The 13,799-nt window shown below is 35.0% G+C and overlaps 1 protein-coding gene across 1 annotated transcript in view; it reads left to right on the forward strand.

Moving 5' to 3' along the window:
• The first annotated feature begins 6,270 nt into the window (after positions 1 to 6,270).
• Positions 6,271 to 13,799, forward strand: part of LOC143235262 (uncharacterized) — a 31,668-nt gene continuing 24,139 nt past the window's right edge. The window contains exons 1-6 of the mRNA XM_076473235.1: positions 6,271 to 6,428; positions 8,246 to 8,449; positions 9,434 to 9,558; positions 10,533 to 10,650; positions 11,451 to 11,611; positions 13,199 to 13,324. Of these exons, the coding sequence (XP_076329350.1) occupies positions 6,365 to 6,428; positions 8,246 to 8,449; positions 9,434 to 9,558; positions 10,533 to 10,650; positions 11,451 to 11,611; positions 13,199 to 13,324 (798 nt within the window). The 5' untranslated portion in view covers positions 6,271 to 6,364. The remainder of the gene's footprint in view (positions 6,429 to 8,245; positions 8,450 to 9,433; positions 9,559 to 10,532; positions 10,651 to 11,450; positions 11,612 to 13,198; positions 13,325 to 13,799) is intronic.

Raw genomic sequence — 13,799 nt, forward strand, 5'->3', positions numbered from 1 at the left:
ACTTGCAAATCATGGGTTTATGTTCCATCAGCGAACATTCTTGTTCTTTCATTGGTGGGGGCGTTATAATGTAAGGGTTAGTCCCACTATTATTTGGTAAAGAGTAGGCCAAGGGCTAGTGTTACGTGGTGTTATCAAGCTACTTTTAATATAGTCTGCTACTTCTAAATTAAGGATGGTTAGCACAGTTATCATTCGAGTAGCTTTGCGTGAAATTACACAAACAAAGAAACAAGACAAAACGAAACTTCAAAGCAACTCTTCCAACGCAATACTGCTTTAGTGCCAAAGTCGTGTCTTTACAAACCATTTTGGTCACAGTACATTTCAGATACATTTTTTCGTTCTGGTCTCAATACAATATTACTTTACATTTGCCAGTTTGTCTTGTGTCTGCAGTTTTCATGCAACACGTGATTAAGAAAGACTTTAAGTCGGTTCCATTTTAGCTGCTTGTGCAGGGGAGGAAATACTGATGAACTTTATCTAAGAATTCATACATTAGTGTCCAACATTTTTCAATGATATGTCAGGTGACAACTTGAGGTCACAAAGACTAGTTACAGAGGTAGCACTTGTTGCTTTAAGTCTGGTATTACCTATCAAATAAGGTACATTGGGTTTAAATAGCCTGCTACATACTAAGAATGTATGATATACAATTTCGAGGAAAGTAGTTAGCTGAGTCAGTTGTAAATGCAGCCATCCTTTTCTAGTCAAGAAAGTACACACATACATTCATTGTGTTTGTGGTATGATAAAGATTGTTTATTTGTATTTTACATTGTGTTTATTTGATTTTCATGAACTCAGCTATTGATACAAGCTTTGAACCGATTTGTAATAGATATCTGTTAAATCTCCTATACAGTACATCAATTCCATCACTTCAAATAATGATAATTTAACTTAAATATACCATGTTCTGCAGATAAGCTGCTTTTTTAAGGTAATTGTTCATGTCTAATAGGTATTACAGCACTGTTGGAAAGTAACTTAATGTCAATAAAGCTGGTTCTTTAAATTAACAGAAAGATCAATAGCTTGATGTTAACTATTCCATCCATTCACTTTAGAAATTATTTCACACTATGTCTGATATGCCTCTTATGGTACAAGAAATACTTTGCAAAGCGATTATATAGTGGAATAATTGGAATAGTTCAGGAAGATTCAACCTTTATAGATGACTCAATAGTAGTACTAACAGGTGTAGATAACATGGTGTCTTCTGTTGTGCTTGAAATAATTTATTATGTTTGTAGTCCTAATTCTTCAGCACATGTATAGAGATGTGTGGGTGGTTTGATGCTTGCATATGCCAGTTCACCTAATAAATGTTTATCATGACGCTGATGTTCTTCTATAGATCACTGATTTATTTTTGCACTTATATTTTACTTCATTTGGCCTGGCATGGCCGAGCGCGTAAGGCGTGCGACTCGTAATCCGAGGGTCGCGAGCTCGCGTCCGCATCGCGCTAAACATGCTCGCCCGCCCAGCCGTGTGGGCGTTATAATTTGACGGTCAATCCCACTATTCGTTGGTAAAAGAGTAGCCCAAGAGTTGGCGGTGGGTGGTGATGACTAGCTGCCTTCACTCTAGTCTTACACTGCTAAATTAGGGACGGCTAGCACAGATAGCCCTCGAGTAGCTTTATGCGAAATTTCAAAACAAACAAACAAACTTTACTTCATTTATCGTTTCAACTTCTAAAAATATTTTAGTACCATCTCGCTCAAACTACGCAACGTCAAAACTCCCTCTGTACTTAGTGTAAACGTCAAAGTTAATAAAACTTAAGTTATTCAATCAGCTAGAGGCCGCCCAGAAAGACCACATATCTTTTCAAGGTCATAATCACATCTCATTATTAAACCAACCAGATGTTGGTTACGGAGTTCACTCATTTTGGGATTAGTTCTTTTATAATAATTACACATAGTATAAAATATCTGATAAAACTTGAACAGTATTCTGATAATCTGACATTCAACTAATCACGACATTTAGTTGAGGTAAAGATAAATAAAAGCTGTATGCTATTTTGTGTAAAACAACCATTCATTTCTTCTTGTAAACAAAGTTAGAAATGGACTATAGATAGACACATTGAAACTGTCTCCACCTTCAAAATATATGTTTTGATTGTTGAAGTCTTTCAATCTCAGCGCTAAGCATCAATACAATTATGGGCTCGCTCCCTGCTGAAAACTTTACGCACATTTCTTAATATCTTAACGGTTTTATTTAACAGGGATACAACTAGGTTTTCTTTGATAAAATGAAAAAAACGAAATTTGCAAAATGTGAATAGGTCCAATGAAAGTTATAAAATTTACTGATAAGTATATGCTGGTTATTTTAAGACAGGAGTGTCTACAAACTTTCTATTGAGACATTTACCATTTAAAGCCTGGATCAATTCGTTAGCTGACTCAACATCACAAAAAACGCCATCAGCATCCTCAAATACCTCTCGCAATACATGAGGTAGGACTGTAACAAAACTTTTTGTTTGTTTGTTTTGAATTTTCGCGCAAACCTACTCGAGGGCTATCTGCGCTAGCCGTCCCTAATTTAGCAGTGTAAGACTGGAGGGAAGGCAGCTAGTCATCACCACCCACCGCCAACTCTTGGTGTACTCTTTTACCAACGAATAGTGGGATTGAGCGTCACATTATAACGCCCACACGGATTCGAACCCGCGTCCCTCAAATTACGAGTCGAGTGCCTTAACCATCTGGCCATGCCGGGCCCATCTCTTTTTGTTCAATCAAAACACCATCTTAAAGGAATGCTATAGGTACAAGCGCAGTTCAAGTAATTGGTGAAACTAAAACGAAACTGCGCTACACAGATGAATGAAACGTTTCTAAACTTCAAGTAAAACCTAACTTAATCAGTAAATAGCTACTACACGTTCACTCGAAGTTTGGGTAATTGAACATAACTTAAAAGTTCACATTCGTATAATTTTTATTATGTCTTTCTCATGATCTTGTAACACATTTTTCGAAATGTTTTATGAAGGAGAACTGTATTCTGTCTGTAACATGTTATTTTCTATCAAAACTTGTAAGTTATGTTTGAACATTTTCTATTTCCTTTTACATATTGTGTAATGTTAAATATAGAAAGTCACTGAAACGTTTACTTCTAGGTTGAGGGTTTTCTGGATAGACTCACTCAATAGGATGAATGCTAACGTAGAGGGCTCTCCAGTAGCGCAGTGCTATATCTGCGGATTTACAACGCAAGAATCAAAGTTTTGATACCCGTAGCAGGCAGAGCACAGATAGTCCAACATGTTTCTTTGTGAGTAACTTCAAACAAAGCTAACGTATAGATGACGTAATTTTTTTCAAACTGTTTTTCTTGATGTGCACAAAGCTAAATAATGAATTTTCTGTGTTCTATCTACCGCGGGTATCAAAACCCGATTATTGTATTATAAACCATAACAATTGAGACATCGAAGATGGTGCTTTCCAAAGTGAATTAGTTTACTCATTTAATAAAAGGTTTCAGAAAGTTGACTGCTCTATACAAGTATCTTATTTATTTACTTAAACCAGTTGTTGTTGTAACAAGTGCGTTTTCCTTGAATTTTATTCCGAGTTTAAATCTAGTTTATTCCTCAAAACGTGATAATTAACAACATAAGAAATTCCTTGTGTCAAATAACTGTCCTTAAGAGGAACGTTTTTCTTTTTGTGTATCTCAATTAATTTGAAGAAAGTCTTGAAAATAAAGTAAAATGCTTTAAGCTTTCTTTAATTAAACTTTTTCTCTTAGGGTTACGTCACCCTGTTTAGAAACTTTAAAAATACCAAATTAATGGATATGCCAGCATCAGTGTAATTTAATATACGTTTTGTTTGTTTAAAAATAAACTGCAGGAATCGAACCTATAATTATGGTCTTATAAGCCCTCAACCTTATCACTTGCGTTCGACTCGTAATCCGAGGGTCACGGGTTCGAATCCCAGTCGCACCAAACATGCTCGCCCTTTCAGCCGTGGGGGCGTTATAATGTGACGGCCAATCCTACTATTCGTTGGTAAAAGAGTAGCCCAAGAGTTGGCAGTGGGTGGTGATGACTAGCTGCCTTCCCTCTAGTCTTGCTCTGCTAAATTAAGGACGGCTAGCACAGATAGCCCTCGAGTAGCTTTGTGCGAAATTCAAAACAAACAAACAAACAAACCTTATCGCTTGTCCACCGAGGAGTAGCGTAATGACAAGAACCAACTTTCTAAACTGTTTTTAAATACGTGGGACATGTAATAATATAGAGATCACTTCTGATCATAAAAAGATTATTGCAATGAATAAAGCAGATATCCTTACCTGAGACATTTTATTAGGTTGTCGGTAATTAAATATCGGAATTTTCACGATGACATTTAGAAGTTGAATATTGAGTAGCTTATAGTTGGTTGGTTGGTTGGCTTAATTTAACGTTTGTCGCTTACAAGGTGATTTAATTGTCTGCTGTTTCAAATCTATTCAGAGTAAGTTTTGCAGCTCGCAAGGCAGCATGAACAAGAAGGACTTTCGTCTGATTTTCCTCTACGACTTCAAATTTGGATGAAAAGCTACCGAAACTACACGTAACACCAACCGGACATTCGGCCATGAATCTGTTACTGAACGTGGAAGGAAGCCATCCTTAGATGAAAACACATTAAGGGAAGCAGTTGAGACAGATCCTCCCACAACAGTACGTAAGCTTACAGAAAAGCTAGGCATAAGCAAACCAAGTATTGCCAACTACCTGAGTGAGATTGGAAAGACGAGAAAGTTGGATAAGTGAGTTCCGCATTAGCTGACTGAAAATCAGTAAAATCGGCGTTATGTGACCTGTCAAGGATGACGCTCCAAAAATTGAACGAATTGTGAATCGAGGTTCTGCCTCATCCACCTTATTTCCTAGTTGTTTTGTTTGTTTTATAGAATTTCGCGCAAAGCTACATGAGGGCTATCTGCGCTAGCCGTCCCTAATTTAGCAGTATAATACTAGAGGGAAGGCAGATAGTCATCACCACCCATCGCCAACTCTTGGGTTACTCTTTTGCCAAAGAATAGTGGGATTGGCCGTCACATTATAACGCTCCCACGACTGAAAGGGCGAGCATGTTTGGTGCGACGGGGATTCTAACCCGCGACTCTCAGATTACGAGTCGAACGCCTTAACCACCTGGCCATGCAGGGCCATTATACTCTAGACCTTTCCCCTACATATTTTCATTTTTTCAAGCACTTTGACAAAGCTTTGAACAATAAATGATTTCAAAACGAAGCAGCTGCAGAAGAAGCTTTCAGGAAGTTCAATGACCAAAGAAACTCTGATTTCTACAGAAGGGGCATAAACAGCATCGGTACACGTTGGCAAAAGTGTGTTGAAGCAAATGGTGGTTACTTTGATTAAAGCATATTTTATAACACTGGTTTATATTTTTCCAAACTTTGCAGTTCAAAAGCGACATTTATTTTTGGACAACCTAATAAAATAATTATTCAGACACAGAAGTTCGCAAGAGGGGGTAAGGGATCTCAACATAAGCAGATATATTCTTTTTAAAACATCCATAACTTCAGACAAAAACAATATCTTCAACATGAACATTAATTATATAATAAATAAATTCCAATAAACGTTAGCAAATAATTGGGAGTTGGGCAGTTAACCTTTACCAGTTGCAATAAACATAATTACACAACGTCTTTTCTATGTTTGAATTTTTTTTCAAAGAAGGAATTGCGATGAGAGTAAGGTACCTATAAGTGGCTTAATTTAACATTTCTATTAAATAATAAGGTGAGAGGTCGCATCCTTGCACCTGTACGTAACGCAATTCATTCAGACGCTCAAAAGAATTCATAGTTTGCGGATGGAAACCCATGGTAGTTCGTTAACTATTTTAAACACGTCTAATGACTTTTCTAGAGGGTGGGACACGAATTATTAAAAAAGAAGTAAAAATTAACACAAGCTCAGAAGGTTTATTAGATATTAATCACTCATGTTAAATAATACAAAATATTTTCAAAGATTCTGGATAGAATTACTCAATCATTATTGCCCTCGGAGGAATGGCAGGGGCGTTTTGTTTATTCTGCACGAGGTAACTGTGATAAGAGATATCGCGAAAATATTTTCCAAGAACAATAAAAAAACTGATGAATTCAGTACATTAATCTTTGTTTTACAAGTACCTGTTATCAAAGTAGGCGTGAAATGTAATCTTTTATTATACTTGTAGTAGAAGTGCCCTCTGACGTACTCCTCTTGATTGATATGCCCTGAAAAAACTCCTCACTGATTTCAACAGTTGTGTCCGGTTTTTCAAGCGCCTTCGAAATGAAGTTTTTAAAGTTATTTTACTTGATGTCCTTCTGGACTCTGTATTTGGTAACTGTATCAGGTATGGGTGTTTGTATTTTCTAATCCGTTCAAGTTCCAAAGACTATATGGACTTCATGATATTTAAAAAGTTTTTTTATTCGATTCAGTATTACCTTTATGCATGTTTTTTTCTTACTTATCATATAGATAATTGATTAGTGCTGTGTTTATTGTTGCTCATCTATGTAGTGTTTTTGAACACTTTTTAATGCTTTTTGTTTTTGGAAGCAATCGTTGTAATCTGTTATTTCAGAATGTATTCTGTGACATTATTTATTTTAACAGAACACGCAGGTTGCTATTTTAGTTGGAAAAGACTGGGTTTCATTAAATGGTGAGAGTTTCTAGATAGAATCGAAGGCCCAACATTTAAAATACAAAATTATATATTTAATTGAGTTTGTTTCGGTATCCTCTCGAAGCTACACAAAGGTAATGTGCACTAACAGTGAATAAGTTTGCCCTGAAGGTCTAGTAGGAAAGGCAATTGTTAATGTGCACTAATAGTGAATAAGTTTGAAAAGAAATACTGAAAGAAAGGCAGTTGTGTATGTGCACTAACTGTGTATAAATTTGAACTGAAAGACTGAAAGAAAGACAGCTGGTCAAAATTTAGTTAAACCAAATACTGGGACTTGACCGTCACTCTTCTGTGCAATAATGTCTTTAAAGCAATAGCGCTATTTTGAAACAAGGGGACGCGAACAATTGACCAACCAATCAACACTACCAGGCCATGCCAACTACTATTTAGTTAAAATAAGGGGATTATGTAATGCTGTTGGATCTGTATAATACATTATACACACATTTTCAGAACAATATGCTGGTAAAAATGGAAAAAAATCGTACATAATATAATTGATTAATTATAAAGATACATAGAATAATATGAGAGATGAATTTTTCGTTTTGTTTCTTAAAAAATTTTTGAAATGGAAATAATCTAATGTATTTAGCGAGTTAAAGCAAGATACTAACATGTTAGGAAATTATAAGTTTTTTTCAGTAAGCAGACACAGTAAATTAGAAAAGTAAGGAGCAACAGAAGAGAATGCATACATATTCAAATGGTGGACATGAACATAACCAGTTGAACGTAACATTCCTTTATTAAGGGCAGTTTGTTGCTCGTCAAGATTCTGCTTTTTCTATTTATCAACTAAAATTACTCATAAAGATTCAGCAGAGTTGTAAAACGTTTTGTGTTGTGTTTAACAACGTTCTTATTCCTCTCTCAGTTTTACGATTTCAGAAAAAAAAACACACGAAAAAGCAACGTCCAGTACCATGGGAGATAAGTGTATTTATCTGTTTACAACAGTGTAGTTAGTGGCTTACTCTCATTATAAGCCTCTGTTGTTTATAAACATGTGTTGGCTTTACTGTCATTATAAATTTGTGGTGCTTATAAAGGTTCAGTGACTTTTCTCTCTCACTAGAAACTTGTGGAGGCTTCACTCTCATTATCAGCTTGTGTTGTTTATAAACAGGTGTTGGCTTCACTGTCATTATCAGCTTATGTTGTTTATAAACAGGTATTGGCTTTACTGTCATTATCAGCTTGTGTTGTTTATAACTTGTGGTGGTTTTACTCTCATTATCAGCTTGTGTTGTTTATAAACAGGTGTTGGCTTCACTGTCATTATCAGCTTGTGTTGTTTATAACTTGTGATGGCTTCACTATCGTTATCATTATAAGTTTGTGGTGTTTATAAACTGATGGTTGTTTCGTTTTCATTGTAAATTTGTGATGGCTTCACTCTTATTAAAACTTTGTGGTGTTTATAAACGTGTGGTAGCTTCACTCTCATTTATGATTTTTCTTTTCATTAGCTCAAGTACCTCCGAAAATACCGGACGTGTTTAAAGCCAAAGCTTTTGTTGCGATATCAGATGGTAGCAACTCCAGGCTTGAGATGATTGAGGATATTTACTACGATCAACCAAATAACAGGTTTTCTGAGACAATAAAAGTAAACGGAAGTGTTATCCAGACAGTAATTGACTTTAAAACCAAGGAAGTGTTACAAATTCGAGGTAGGAGTTCTGGAATAAGTTTAAGAAATGTAAAGAAAGGGTAGTAGATTACCACGTCAGATTTTCTTCAGTCTTGTGTAATACTGTTTGTTTCATTTGAGTGAATAGTTTCAACAATTATAATTCATAGTCTTGAAGTGCTATATTTAATTTGATAATCAGTTGTTGAAACTTGTGGATGCTTCAGATTTGTTCTGTCTGCACAAGTAATTCTGGGTTACTTTGACATAAAACGAGTGGTACTTTGATTCACGTGTTCCAGTGGCACAGCTGAGAGTCTGCGGACTGATGCCACTAGAAATTGGGCTTCGATACTCATGGCGAGGAGAGCACAGATAGCCCTTTCTGTATCATTGTGCTTAAGTACAAACAAACTTTGATTCAAAGTTAACTAATGCCCGCAGTTGAATAGCGGTATGTCTGCAGACACACACCGCTTAAAACCAGGTTTCGGTACCCGTGGTGGGCAGAACACAGATAGCCCATTGTGTAGCTTTGCGCTTAATTCTAAACAAACAAACAAAACTTTAACTAATATCAGGGTTTTTAACCAATATAACTTAATCCATCATTGTTTTACAATTATATTCATAACATTTTAATAGCATTTTATTCCCTCCCGCCCCTCGCTAGTATAGCGGTAAGTCCACGGATTTACATCACTAAAATTAGGGGTTCGATTCCCCTCAGTGGGCTCAGCAGATAGCGCGATGTGGCTTTGCTATAAGAAAACACACACACACACATTCTAATTATCTCAAAAAAACATTACAATTTGTAGTTCTACTGGATCAAAGTAGGAAACAAGTCACATTTTACCAGTGTTCAAATAATATAAAACTCAACGACGTGGTGACGTTTCACAACGCTAAAATTATGTCGTAAAGAAAATAAAGCTAGAAAGAGGTGTAATAATATTTCCGTTCGTTACTTCTGTATGATTAATACTTGCTTGTTAACCATATTTTTTTTCTAAACATAAAGGTACAAATTGTAAGGCTACAACTCTCACTGAAGATGTAGTACGAGATAAAAACTTCCCCTTCATAGTTGAGATTGATAAATCTGGAAACATGACGCTGAAAGGTGGGACTTGGTTGAATAATGCGGTGAGTCGATTTAATGCTAAAAATGAGACACGGAGCTTAAAAATAAATGGTGTTTTGTTTCAAGACGTAACAAGTTATATTCTGTTATAAACTACTTATGCTAAGTTAATACAGCACACGGCTATTGGTCTGATCAACTTAGATACACGTTATAAAAATAAGTAATAATATAGTGATGGTAAGATATGTGTACAATTATATTATAAAACAAGCAATACCTTAACCACGATTGTGTATGGGTAGCAGCATATAATAAAGCAACCAGTATATTATCCACGATTATGTATGGGTAGCAGCGTATAATAAAACCACCAGTATTTTAACCACGACTAGGTATGGGAAGAAGCACGTTATAAAACAAGAAATACCTTAGCCACGACTAGGTATTAGTTGGAGCACGTTATAAAACAAGAAATACCTTAATCACTACTAGGTATGAGTAGGAGAACGTTATAAAACAAGAAATACCTTAACCACTACTAGGTATGAGTAGGAGAACGTTATAAAACAAGAAATACCTTAACCACGACTAGGTATGAGTAGGAGAACGTTATAAAACAAGAAATACCTTAACCACGACTAGGTATGAGTAGGAGAACGTTATAAAACAAGAAATACCTTAATCACTACTAGGTATGAGTAGGAGAACGTTATAAAACAAGAAATACCTTAACCACGACTAGGTATGAGTAGGAGAACGTTATAAAACAAGAAATACCTTAACCACGACTAGGTATGAGTAGGAGAACGTTATAAAACAAGAAATACCTTAACCACGACTAGGTATAGGTAGGAGCATGTTATAAAACAAGTAATACCTAACAAACAATTTATACATTTTAACGGGTCTAGTTTATTCGTCTCTTTCAGTTTTATTTATTGATAATCTTTTATTATATGTTCAATAAATAAAGAACTAGGCTTAATTTAATATTAACAGACTGTTTATATAGGAAAGTGTGTTTATCTTGCAGACATATTTAGGGCCAGGTATCTCACGGGGTATTCCCTGCGATACCTGGAAGAGTTCCATCAACAAATATGACGTATTTGGAACTTCGTTGCGGTGTGATATTGTTCATTACTATTCAAGTAAGTTTGTCTTTTGAATATGAAATAAATTATAATATAAAATTAATAATGATGAAGCGGATATTGTTTAATTAGGATTAATGAATTATAGCGTTGTGAGATGATACAGGTGTTATTATTTATGACTACCCGACTACCACGTTGTAAGACGATGCAGCAGATGTTACGTCTATTGCAACAAGTCATTATGAAAAGATACAGCAGATACAGTTTAGTTAGGAGTACTGAACTAAACTGTGGGAAGATAAAGTGCATCTTCCCTAGTTTCAATCTGAATGTGAAGGAAGCTAGTCAACAGCACCAACCTGTAACACTTCAGATACTCTTTTCAGAATGAAAAGTGAGGTTTTTTTCCGTCAATCTTATAAATGATTCAAGGTGGAGAATTTCTTTTCCACGACAATGAGTTATTGAACCATGCTTAAATAGTCGAGCAATCGAGTAAATACAATTGTGTTCTTATCAATTATCACAATTTACTAAACAACTTCTGTTGTTGACTAAGTAGAAGAAAATTTTATCAGTCTAATAAGTTTCTTCAGTGGCTGAATAAACAGAAGAGAATTCTGTCAACTCATGTTGGTCTTTTCAGCTAGTTGATAGCCTAACCAAATACGATAACGTTCCACCAACACTTATCAATCTGTGACGATTTTTAACACCAGACTAAAGGTAATAAAATTCTATTATCTCCTCTCGATTTGCTAAGATAGTTTAGTGGTTGATTAACCAATAGTTTCTATATTAAATCCGAAACAATAGAAACAATAATAAAGAAACTTTACTGTGTTATTATGTAGAACCGGCATGGCAGCCTCCTTCTTGTCAGAAAATCCCATGTCCTGTCGTACCCGTGAAAACAGAATCTAACTGCAAAACTCTTGACAGTACAAAATCTTTCGTAGAGATAGCAGACGTCTTTGACTACTCAGAAACTATTTTGAACACAGAAGTTTTCCAGGTTAGTAGTAAAATAATACGAAATAAGATTTAAGCTAAATAAACTACAGAATAAGTGATTCATACAGTGTTTAAAATTTGGACTACAGATTATGTAATTCATACATTATTTAGATAATATGCAATTCATCCAATATATAGAGACTAGGACCAGAGAGTATGCAATTCATATAATATTTAGAAATTAGGAGTATAGAGAATGTAATTCGTAGCGTATTTAGAAGTTAAGAGCAGAGAGTATGCAATTCATACAATATTCAGAAGTTAAGACTAGGAAAAAAGTAATTCCTAAATAATTCCTTTAATCAGGAGCTACGACTAAAAATATGTAATTCATACAGTACTTAAAACTTAAAATTTAGAGAATACGTATTTCATACAGCGTTTAGAAACTAAGACTAGATATTATGTAATTCATATAGCAGTTAGAACTTAAAATTAGGAAGTTTGTAATTCATATAGTGACTAGAAGTTGAAACTAAGAGTATGTACGTGTTACAGTATTTAGAAGCTGGGGCTAAAGAGTATGTAATTCATTCAGTATTTAAAAACTGAGACTAGACAGTGTGTAATGTATACTGTATTTAGAATCTGAGACTATAGATATGTAATACATATATTTTTTAGAAGCTAAAACTAAAGAGTTTGTACTTCATGCTGTATTTAAAAGCTAGGACCGTAGATTATGTAACTCACAGTATCGATACAAGTTAAGAATAGAGTGTGCAATTGTTACAGTAGTTGGAAGCTAAGACGAGAGAATATGAAATCATAGAGTAGTTAAAAGCTAAGGATAGAGAGTGTGTAATTCGTATAGCATTTAGAAGCTAAGACTAGATAGTATGTAATTCATACATACTTGCAAACCAAGACTATACAGTATGTAATTCATAAATAGAAGTTGAGATTAGAGAGTATCTATTTCATATAGTATTTAGTAGCTTAGACTGTAGAGTATGTAATATGTACAGTATTTAGAAGCTAAAACCAGCGAGTATGTAAATTATGTATTGTTTAGAAGCTAAGATTGTATAGCATGTAATATGTACAGTATTTAGTTCAAAAGTATGTAGTTCAAAAAAGTTTTACTGTATGTAATAATCGTCAGTGACATTATGTGTCACGAAAACCTATCTCTGTTGACTAAAAGAACGGGTTTAGGTTAGTAATATTACACCTGTTGTTTCCTAAGTTAATTCCCTGTTAATTTCTGAAGAAGGAAAGTTTGCTTTCTCATAGAGCACGATGTTCCCTGGGATGAGGAGGACGTTGTTATGTGATTGGCTTAATTTTTATATTCTTCAAGACTTCTGTGTATTATATTTATGTATGAACTGTTTTATTTGTGGTTCCTCTTACAATCAAACTTTTCACCTCCCTTTTTCCTGCCTCGTTACCGATCGTCTGATTGTCTGTTCATCCATTTGTCTGATTCTGTAACTAATTTTCAATTTTTAGCCTGTATATTTGACAAGTTATTGACACAATACCACTAAGGATATTATTCTATCACTTTGTTACACCCTTCTTCCCTTACTAAATACTGCCTACCAGCTATCATTTACATGATATGTATTTGTTTTTGTAGCAACCACATGGAATATTTTGTATAGATAAAAAACCTGGACAAAAGCTGCCAACCTTTCCAGACTATGTGAAATTTGGGGCAGAAAGCGAGATTGAATTTCCAGACAGAGTGAAACAACAACTAAAGGTAAAGGTCCAAACCATACGCAGAAAGAGAGATTGAAGCATTATACATATTTAAACACTTACTAAAGTTAAAGGTCCAGATAATGTGCAATTCTGGCAGAAAGGGAGGTTGAGATTCCTGATAGGGTGAAACAACAGCTAAAGTTAAAGGTCCAGATAATGTGCAATTCTGGCAGAAAGGGAGGTTGAGATTCCTGATAGGGTGAAACAACAGCTAAAGTTAAAGGTCAAGATAATGTGCAATTCTGGCAGAAAGGGAGGTTGAGATTCCTGATAGGGTGAAACAACAGCTAAAGTTAAAGGTCCAGATTATGTGCAATTTTGACAGAAAGGGAGGTTAAGATTCCAGATAGGATGAAACAACAGTTAAAGTTAAAGGTCCAGATTGTACGAAATTTGGGGCAGTTAACGAAATTTAAGCTACAGACAAGGTGAGCAAATAATTAAAGGTAAAGGTCCAGGTCATGTGAAAGTTT

This window comes from Tachypleus tridentatus, chromosome 12 (assembly GCF_004210375.1).
Source record: "Tachypleus tridentatus isolate NWPU-2018 chromosome 12, ASM421037v1, whole genome shotgun sequence".
Taxonomy (NCBI): Eukaryota; Metazoa; Arthropoda; class Merostomata; order Xiphosura; family Limulidae; genus Tachypleus; species Tachypleus tridentatus.